The 10,472-nt window shown below is 42.3% G+C and overlaps 1 protein-coding gene across 1 annotated transcript; it reads left to right on the top strand.

The window, feature by feature from the left end:
* The first annotated feature begins 2,210 nt into the window (after nt 1–2,210).
* On the top strand, nt 2,211–10,268 carry LYPD8 (LY6/PLAUR domain containing 8). Its single transcript, XM_030294767.1, has 5 exons — nt 2,211–2,265; nt 2,651–2,770; nt 4,587–4,754; nt 6,534–6,671; nt 9,969–10,268. The coding sequence occupies exons 1-5, from the start codon at nt 2,211–2,213 to the stop codon at nt 10,256–10,258; spliced, it is 771 nt and encodes a 256-aa protein (XP_030150627.1). The 3' UTR covers nt 10,259–10,268.
* The last annotated feature ends 204 nt before the right edge of the window (nt 10,269–10,472 follow it).

Genomic DNA, 10,472 nt, shown 5'->3' with positions numbered 1-10,472 from the left:
GGGTGGGGGGAGGGTGTCCCACCTTGAGAGGAGCTGAAACCAAGGGAAGGGCATTGTAGGGGTGGTTGTAGTCCAGGGCATTCTCATAGCTCTGGCTTCTTTAGCAACACTCAGGAAAGGGAAGGCTGGTGAGGAGAGATGTGTGCATTGTGGGGTTTGCTCATGGTATGTGCTTTGTCCTTTTCATACCTGCTCTGAACTCTGCTTGCCTATGTATAAAATGAAAGCAATTGTGGTAGAACCCTCTCAGGCTATTGAAAATATCCAATTATAGAATGAGTGGAAGGAAGTACTTTGCAAAGGGTTTTTTTAGATGCTGCGTGTTCACATTTTCCATATGAGGCTCCCTTTCCCAACCTCCACCTCACTGGCTTCAGAGGTGGCAAGCAGGGCCCAAGTTCTCACCATTCCAAACTCTGACTCTCTGCCATGTGTCCCTGGACTGGATCCTGATCTCTCTGGGCCTCCTTTATTTCCCTATGAAAATGAGGCTAATAATCATGTTTATGCCACAAGGAGAAGCAATTTATGTACCAGGCATGGCTACTATGGCCTCTTTACACTCATCTCTTTACCTCCCTTTCCATCCTCTTCCACACTCACAAGGCTTGAGAAGACCCTTCCCAGGAGTCTCACCCCCATGAGCCTCTCTCCCTACTGGGGTTCCTGAAGCCTGGAGGGGTCATCGGGCATGGGCACATGCAGGGTGCAATGAAGAGAACATCTGCCACAAGCTTCAAATTAGACATACTTAATTTTTCTCCTTTTTTTTTTTATATTTTATGGCCATTAGATAATATATGGGCCCATCTGCCTCCCCTGATTGAACTAGTTTCTCTTCATTTTCACCAACCCCTAATAAGTCAACTAAGAGATAATAGTTGAAGTGGTGTGTGTGGTGTGTACATGTATGTAGTGTGGAAAGGTGAGAGGTGAGAGGTGGGCTGCAGCTCCCAGGTGAAGGTCAGTTCTCCCTATCATGGTGCAACTCAGCTTTGGAGCTTAAAGGATGCAGAATGAAGTCCCAATTTTGGCCTAACAAGCTGGGTGAATTTGGGCAGCATTCATTTTCTCTGTCTATAAGTTTGCCACCTGCTGAGCAGAGCAATAAGCAACACTGTGAGCTGGGACTTTCTGTGATGAAGGAAATGTTCCAAAGTTGTGCTGGCCAATAAGTGGTCACTAGCCAGGTGACTGAGAAACAGAATGCTGTTTTTTTTCAACATTTCAATGAATCTAAATTCAAATAGCCACATGCAGCTTGTGGCTACTGTTTATAGGGTAAATGAGCTAACAATCAGGAAGGACTCCGTGCAGAGCCAGATACTTCCCCTCCTTGCTCCTTTGATACATGGGCAAGATGAAATTCTGGGAGCTCTGATTCAGGATCCTAATGAATACAGAGAAACTGTAACTATCAGATGATTGGTGGATACAGAAAGACTGGTGTGCTGGAGCCTCTGGTTCAGTCCTGTAGGCTGATTGTGTTCAGGCCTGGGGCTCTGGTACTCACATGAGTTTGAGGCAGTGTGGGTGGTGGTTAGGGGCCTTAGCTAACCCCAGCTCTATCACCTCCCAAGAATGTGACCTTGACTTTGAGTGATTTATTTAACCTCTCTGGGACTTGATTTTCCCTACGAAATGAGGGCGATGTTAATAATAGTACCTGTCTGCTAGGGTGGAGGCATTACATGAATTAAAGAACACAGAGTGCTCAGAATAAAGTTCTCAATAGGTGTCTGCCCACTGGGGTGGTGATGACAATGGTAAGCCCCTCAATTATGTGTATGAGGCCAGATATTAGCTAGAGGATTACATTATGCTCTGGGACAGGAAAGCCCAGCTTTCTTCTTGGATCCCATTCCCAGTGGGGCTGGCAATCTTCTGCTTGCCCATCTTGTACCTGAAGTGGCTCCGTAGGAAATGCACAGGCTGCATTTTGTATCTGTGTGTAGATGTTTCTGCAGGCATCCAGAATTGGGGAAATCCCAGACTGATAGAAACTGCATAGAAACTGCATCACAAATCTGTGCTCACAGCTAAGAATGATGACTCTTTCTTTCACAAGGATGGGCTGTGTGCTGGGCTTATCAAAGTATGATTACAATTAGGGGATATTCCAATACCCCAGACTGCCTTATTTGTGTCTCTTCAGGCTTAGAGCTGTACAGCCACAGTCCTTGTCCTTGTGAGACACCAGATCCAGCACCATGAAAGGCATCCTCCTTACCTGTATCATCGCGGCACTTGTGGTAACAGCTGTAGGTGAGGGAAAACAATGACACCCTTTGGGAATAAAGACCTCTTTTCACACCTCATCAAGGTCTTCTGTTCTTGGTGCTCTGGGGTTCTCTCATGTGGCCTCTCATGTCAAAGTCTGGTCAGTGGATAATGGGAGACCTCTCTGTGCACACTGGTGTCAGTGGAGCTGGAGCTCTGTGCTGTGGTTATTCCCAGTGGGAAATGGTGGACAGTGGAGAGAAACTAATGGGGGTGGCTATATCTCACAGCCTCAAGTTTGGGGGATGCCAGAGGGAAGGGATACCTCCCAGCTATTCCTTTAGCTTGAGATGGATGTGGTGTTTTGCCCATAGTACACTCTATAAGTGTCTCCTGAATGTTGACAATGTTGGACATCTTGTCTCCCCAGAATCCCTGAGTTGTGTGCAGTGTAATTCATTGACAAACTCCTGTGTCAACAGCAGCATCACTGGGTGTCCCTCAAGTGCCAATGTCAGCTGTACCAGTTTCTTGGCCAACTCTTCTCTAGGTGAGTCTGGGATGCTATAAGCCCCATTTCTGGGATTTGCATGGGGCAGGAGCTGGAGAGGGTGGCCAGGGAAGAAAGGAAGGCTGAGGAAAGGCCCAGCTGTGCAAAGAGAGAGATGGGCTCATGAATATGCCTTCCAGAAGAAGCAAAATTCAGAAGTCAGATGAAAATGCAGGAGCAAACAGACAAGCCCTTGTGGCTTTTTGGAATGGCTGCCCTTGACTGAAATCTCATTCTGTACCTGAATTAGTGGATGTGAGAAGCAGGGGAACCTCTTAGTAAACTGCAAAGCAGGAACTTTGCTCTGGGTGCTTGCATTCTTCCATTTTTCCTCCCCAATTTTCTCTGTTTCAGTGCTCATTCCTGTTCCAGATCCAACATACTTTCATTCATACTCCCTCCCAGGGTGTTTTCCTGGCATGATTGTTACCTCTCTCTCAGAGCACTTAGATTTATTTTTAACTTTTTATTATGGGCATTTTCAAATATGCACAAAAGCAAGAAGAAGAATATAATGCATTGCCATGTAACCACTATCCTGTGTCAATGATTATCAACATTTCGCCTTTTTTTGTAATAATTTTATTTATTTTTTGAAATTTCTTTTTTCTTTTGTTTTAAAATTTACTTATTTTTTTTTTGAGAAAGAGAGAGACAGAGAGAAAGTGGGGGAGGGGCAGAAAGAGATGGGGGCAGGGACAGAATCCCAAGCAAACTCCAAGCTGCCAGAGCAGAGTCTGATGTGGGGCTTGAACTAATGAACCATAAGATCATGACCTAAGCCAAAATTGGATGCTTAACCAACTGGGCCACCCAGGTGCCCATGCAATGGTATTTTAAAGCAAACTTAGATATCATGTAATTTCACCTAAAAATACTTCACTATTCATCTCTGATAAGGACTTTTCTTTTTATGTAACTACCATACCTTTATATGCCTAAGAAAATTAGCTGGAATTCTTTAATTTTCTGTAGTAGCCAGGACATCTTAAAAATGTCTCAATTGTTTCAGATGTTGTGTTATAGTTAATGTATTAGAATTTATATATAAACAAAATCCCCACACTGTATTTTGCTGTCAGATCTAATATGTCCAATTTGTTTTATAACAGGAATCAATCATCATTTTGTTGTTGTTGTTCAATTCCACTGATTTGTTGGAGAAACTGGACCATTTGTCCTATATTTGTCTCATATTCTGGCTTTGGTTAATTGCTTCTTTGTGGTGTCATTTCTTTCTTCCCCTATTTCTGGTATTTTCCTATAAATTGGATCCATGCTGCTCAGTAGAACCTTCTTCAATAATGGAAAAGTTTACATCAATGCTGTCTTATATAGTAGCCTCATGTAGTTATTGGCCACTTGAAATGTGGTTATATGACTGAAGAGCTGAATTTTAAATAGCCACATATAGCTACTAACTACCATATCAGATAGCTCTGATCTAAAAGCTTGACTGTATTCAGGTTTAACATCAGATTGCACTTAGGACCATCAGATCTGCTTGGCTATTTTTCAAGATGCTAAGACTGATAAGTGCACTCTGGAATATTGGCCCGAACTACCATTTTCAAGCTCCTCATCAGTCTTTGTCCTCAAGTTTAGCCTGCACCTCTGCTAGTCTCCTGCTAAAGGAAGGAACTACCTCATGGGGCAAATTTTTTCTTTTTGCAGGAAACTCTCCCAAGTGTCTCTGAAATCACATTGAACTGAGGATATGTTTCTACTATTTCCTGAAGCAGTCACTATTCAGGGTCTCTGCCCTCTCTGAAGCTTCAGCACCCAGAGATGATATTCTGTGTTTGTCTTTGTGCAGCGGCAGCCATTGCATTATATCAGGATAAGGCCTGCTCTGCAGAGAACTGCAGGGAAGGAAGAGACATGGTTGAAGCTTTCACTGTCCACGTGTCTAGTGAAGAACGTTTTCACTTTACAAGCCAGTGTTGCCAAGGGAAGGAGTGTAATGACACCAGTGATGCTCTAGGTGGGTGCTGGCAATGTGCCATCCTCCCTCTGTCTACCTGGCCCTGTCCCTTCCTTTGCCACCTGTGGTTCTCACTCTCTGGGGTACATCTCAGGTCCAAGAGCTTCAGTACATATCTAAGTAATATAAATAGCTGACTTACAACAATTACAACAATTACAGGAAAATGGGAAAACCACCACTACTCTCATGCTTTCCTCTTTTCCAAGTACAGACAGAAGTCACAGCACTCCAAGTTGGATGGAATTAGATGCTTATTAGTAGTTCTAAAATGTGGTTTCAGGCCCTATTTTAAGACTGTAGGTATTAAAAATTATGGCGAACTCCAGAGAACTTTGATTTATGTGATCCATATGATCAGTATTTACTGTATTAGAAATTTTAAAAATTAAAAAAATGTCCAAAAGAAATTTTAAAAATATTTATTGAGCTTACTAAAAAATAATAAACCCACATGTGAACATTAATAACATTTTTAAATAGAAAAAAGCATATCTTCCAAAACAAAACATAATGTTTAGTAAGAAAAGTGGCACTGTTACATATTTTCTCAAACATCTTTGGTTTCTGGCTTAATAGAAGACAACTGGGTTCTCAGATTTGCTTGTGCATTTATTTAATCTGTTGCAATCTCTCATGTCATGTAACCTTTCAAAAACTCCACTGTACATTCATGAGAGAAATAGAGTGAAAGAGGCAACGAACATCTTAGTATTATCATGAAAATGGTTTTGACCTTGTGGACTCCCTGAAAGATTCTTGGGTGATTCCCAGTAGTTCTTGGACCATAATTTGACAACTGTTGATCCATACAAAGCTCTCTCTCTTTTTACTGTTTATTTATTTTTGAGAGAGAAAGAGCAGGAGAGGAACAGATGGAGAGGGAGAGAGAATCTCGAGCAGGCTCCTTGCTGTCAGTGCAGAGCCCGATGTGGGGCTTGAACTCATGAACCATGAGATCCTGACCTGAACTGAAATCAAGAGTAGGATACTTAACTGACTGAGCCACCCAGATGCCCCTCCTACCAAAGCTCTCTTTTCAAGGAGAAGAAAACATAGCCACAAAGGCAAGGTTAATTGGTCATAGTTCTAGCATAGGTCATTAATAGCAGAACTGGGTCTCAGTATAATTTTGGTAAGTAATGGCATGTGTTCATTTATTCAGAGAAATATTTATTTATTTAAAGGTTTATTTATTTTGGGGAGAGAGGAACAGAGAGAGAGAGAGAGGCAGAGAGAGAGAGATATATATTTAGAGAGAGCGAAGGAAACAGAGCACGAGTTGGGGAGGGGCAGAGAGAGAGACACACGCACAGAATCTGAAGCAGCCTCCAGACTCTGAGCTGTCAGCACAGTGCCCAACACAGGACTAAAACTCACTGTGAGATCATGACCTGAGCTGAAATTGGATGCTTAATTGACTGAGCCACCCAGGTACCCCTATTCAGAGAAAGATTTAGTAACATCTATACACTTATTGGTGTGTTCAGCATAGCTGGCTAATGTTGCCATCGGTTGGTTTTCTTCTCAGCCCAACACAACCATTGACCGTAGTTCTTAAAGACTGAATGGTTTGTAAGGGCAAGTGTGTGGGGTTGTGTGCTATAACTGTTTTGGGGGGATATGTAACTATTCGGCTGGGATGATTAGTGTCTTCATGCAATTGCCCATTCTCAAGTTCTCTCTGGCCAGCATATTTGCTTGCTTGTCTCCTTCAGTACAAGGCAGTGCCATGTTCTGTGTTTTAACACTGTTCTAAATTACTCTTATTCTTCCCAGCTCCTCTACAGGAAGATGTGTCCAACAACACAGAATGTCTTGCATGTTATGGATCTAATGAAACTTCCTGTAGTGTGAAATCCAGGAAATGTTATAAAGAAGAACGGTGTGTTAGTCTAGTTGCAGAATTTAAGACTGGTACGTCTTGGGGTTTTAATTTCCTTTTATGAGACTTGAGTTGAAAACATATCAAGTGTTGGGTAATAAGTTCTAGGTTAACAAAAGAAGGCTGGGAGAGGTTAGTAGGATAAAAAGACAAGGTCAGAATGTCTTTGAGATAGTGAGGCTGTTAATGTAGCCTTGAGCTGGTTGCCACTTCTGCCACCTTAGTCCAGAACCATTCCTTCTGGGCTGTCCACCTCTTGAACCTTGTTCTACTGTGGCTTATAATCAAGCCAGGCCTGTTTAAGTGGATCATGTCATTCCTGGCATTTATTTCTTTACTAGGTTGGGTTGTTCTGTGGGGGTGTGTGTTTGCTTTTATTTCCTTTTAATACTTAACACTTTTCTCTCTACTTGTCACTGAGAAGTGTTGGCTTATGACAACATGGATCACCTGACTGAAAAAGTTAGATTGGGTTTAAGAGCCAACAATTTGCTTTTTTTCTATAGAATTAATTTGATATTAACCATTATGAAATACAAGTTAACTATTTATTTATTTATTTATTTATTTATTTATTTAGAGAGGAAGAGAGAGAGTAAGAGAGGGTCAGAGAGAGAGGGAGAGAGAGAATTCCAAGAAGGTTCTCTGCTGTCAGCACAAAGCCTGATGTGGGGCTTGAATTCACAAACCATGAGATCATGACCTGAGCTGAAACCAAGAGTCTGACTCTAAACTGATTGAGCCACCCAGGAGCCCCACAAGTTAACCATTATAAAATACAAACTAATACTATACCCAAGTATTTAAGGAATAATACATTTATTAGTTAGGTTATGTTTATTACTGTTAAAAAGCAACCTCTAAATCCTCTGGCTCAATGTAACAGATGTTTATTTTTTGCTCATATGGCAGTTGATTGCAGAGTTTTGGGGCCTGTGTTTCTTCCATCTCGAGGCTCTGGTTCCCACCTACCCAGGACTTGGCAGCTGCCTGCTATATTCTTTGAATCTCACCAATAGGTGGGGGAAAGAGAAGGAGTGGAGGAAGGCAGGAAAGTCTTTTTTTTTTTAATGTTTATGTTTGAGAGAGAGAGAGAGAGAGAGAGGCAGAGAGAGGGAGACAGGGGATCCAAAGTGGGCCCCCCACTGACAGCAGAGAGCCCCATGGGGGGCTCAAACTCATGAACCTACTGAGCCACCCAGGCACCCAGGCAGGCAGGTTTTTATAGGCAAGGCCTGGAGGTGCATGAGTCACTTTCTCACATTCTGTTGGCCAGAACCCAAACTGCATTGGAGGGTGGAAACGCATTCTAATGGTGTCTAGTGGTGGCCCAGCAGGAAAGGAAGAGACATGAAGCTAAAATTAGAACAGCCAGTGAGTCTCCGTCACAATACGGCTCAGAATAAAAATAGTTTAAGAACACCAACACTCAAGTACAATTTAATTTCAACTTTTGTTAATGGCAATTATAGTATTGGAAATCCATGTTTACATGTAATTGCAGATTTTTCAGTTGGGTCAAACATCACACGTATCTTGAAACTATTTTTTACTTTTTTAAAGATTTTTTAGAAGAGTTTTAGGTTTACAGAAAAATTGAGAAAAAGGTAAAGAGATTTCCACATACCCCATATGTGTTCCCACACATACATAGACTCCCCCTGCTATCAACATTCCACACCAAAATCGAACATTTGTTGTAATCTATGAACCTACATTGACACATCATTATTACCCAGAGTCCAAGGTTTACATTAGGATTCACTGTTTGTGTTGCATATTCCATAGGTTTTGACAAATGTATAATGACATGTATCTACCATTATAGCATCACACACAGTAGTTTCACTGCCCTAAAAATCCTCTATTAATCTCTTACCCCTGGAAACCTCAGATCTTTGTACTCTCCCCATAATTTTGCTTTTATCAGAATATCATATATTTGGAATCATATAGTATGTAGCCTTTTCACATTGACTTCTCTCATTTAGTGATATAAGGATTTTCAAAAAAAATTTAAAAATCCCTAGGATTTAAACACAGTTCTGATGTTTAATTCTAAACTATGTCTAAAGATAACAACAACATCAGAAAGAATTTCTCTTTCCACTCAGCTTGTTCCCAGGTATCTTTTGGTGCCAAGGATAGATTTTTTTTTTTAATCCATAGTATTTGACTTAATCTGAAGGCCAGACAGATCAAAGTGGCCATACATGTAGGGGTGTTTTTTTGTTTGTTTATTTTTTCCCACTTCCCCCCCAATACTGTAGACATGTGCCAAGCAACACATTTTTGTAGCTCACTCTAATTCAATCTCCAGCACTGCTATTTTCTATAGAAAAGTAAGTCATTGTTTTCTTCAAAGGGATTTGGAGAGTTTTCCTTCCTTCTCAAAGCAAGTTTGTAGCCCTTCTTCAGATAAGTAGCTAGTCCCTTCCAGGTTTTTCCTCCCCTGTGAACTGTCTGTTCCCCAGAGCTGTTTAAGTTGTAGCCATTAGAGCAATACTGGCACATACTATGAACTCAATAATGGTAGTTGCAATCACGACAACATCTTCTTTGCAAATTCCCTTGGCCTTTTCCTAGGACTTGTGCCTTTAACAGGGTTAAATACAATATAATTCAGATTTAGAATTAAGATCACCTCTAGTTTTCTTAGAGAAAATTCAGGCAGAGAGAACTCAGGTCTAAAGAAAAGTGGGGATGGAAAGCAGAACCTGGAGGAGGGGAGTCTAGGAGAAGACCTTCCTGGACTGAGAGCAGAGGGGATGAACCCATCCCTGGATTTTGTCACCTGTCAGCTCCTCAAGTAAACACTGGAGATTTGAGTCCCAGGCTCATTTCTGTTAGCTCAGGCTTGCACCCACCTTCTGGAGCTTCAGTTTCTTCTGGAGTTAGGTGGGGGTCTGTGTTCTGACCTATGTGGTCCCTCTGCTATTACCATTTGGTGTTATTTTGTTTTTTTAATGTTCATTTATTTTGAAAGAGAGAGAGAGAGAGAGAGAGAGAGAGAGAGAGAGAGCAGAGGAAGAGAGAGGGAGAGGCAGAGAGAAAGGGAGAAAGAGGATCTGAAGCAGGCTCTGTGCTGTTGGTGGAGAGCCTGATGCAGGACTGGAACTCACAAACTATGAGACCATGACCTTACCCAACATCAAGAGTCAGACACTTAACTGAGCCACCCAGGCGCCCCTCCATTTGGTGTTCTTGATCCTAGGTCCTTCCTCTAAGCTCTTGTTTTAGATTTAAAACAGGTTTCAGGTTGCTGAGAGGCCTGTGGAAGAAGCACAAAAAGGGAGGTGAAGTCCTTACTGTCTCCATTGCATTCACAGAGTCTAAGACGCTTGTGCTGAAAGGCTGTTCCAACATCAGTAACTCTACCTGTCAGTTCCTATCTTCTGAGAACCGGACAATTGGAGGAGTCATCTTCCGAAAGTTTGAGTGTGTAGACAGTGCCAACACCTCCTCAACCTCCATTCCCAATGCAACCTTGACCACCCCTCCTGTTGGCAGCTCCTCAACACCCATCTCCAATGAGCCCACCACCCCAGCTATGGGGTCCAAAGTCTCTTTCACCCCTGCAGCCTTTGCCAGCCTCCTTCTGCTGAGGCTGCTACTCTGAGATTCAACTGCTGCCCTCAAATGCCTCACACTTCCCCTGTTAACTTCTCAGTAAATAGCAGTCACAGCCTTCCATGCAAAGCCCTGTGACAGCCACATTTTTCTCCATTATTAAAGCACTGGTTCACTGGCTGGCCAAATCTGTCCTGATGTGCTCTGGGATGGGCTTCCTTTCAGCTGCTGTCCAGCACCACAACCCAGTTTCTTACATTTGA

Source organism: Lynx canadensis, chromosome A1 (assembly GCF_007474595.2).
Source record: "Lynx canadensis isolate LIC74 chromosome A1, mLynCan4.pri.v2, whole genome shotgun sequence".
In the NCBI taxonomy this organism is placed as follows: domain Eukaryota; kingdom Metazoa; phylum Chordata; class Mammalia; order Carnivora; family Felidae; genus Lynx; species Lynx canadensis.
Note: the sequence above shows the minus strand (reverse complement) of the source record. Positions and strands in the feature narration are given on the sequence as shown.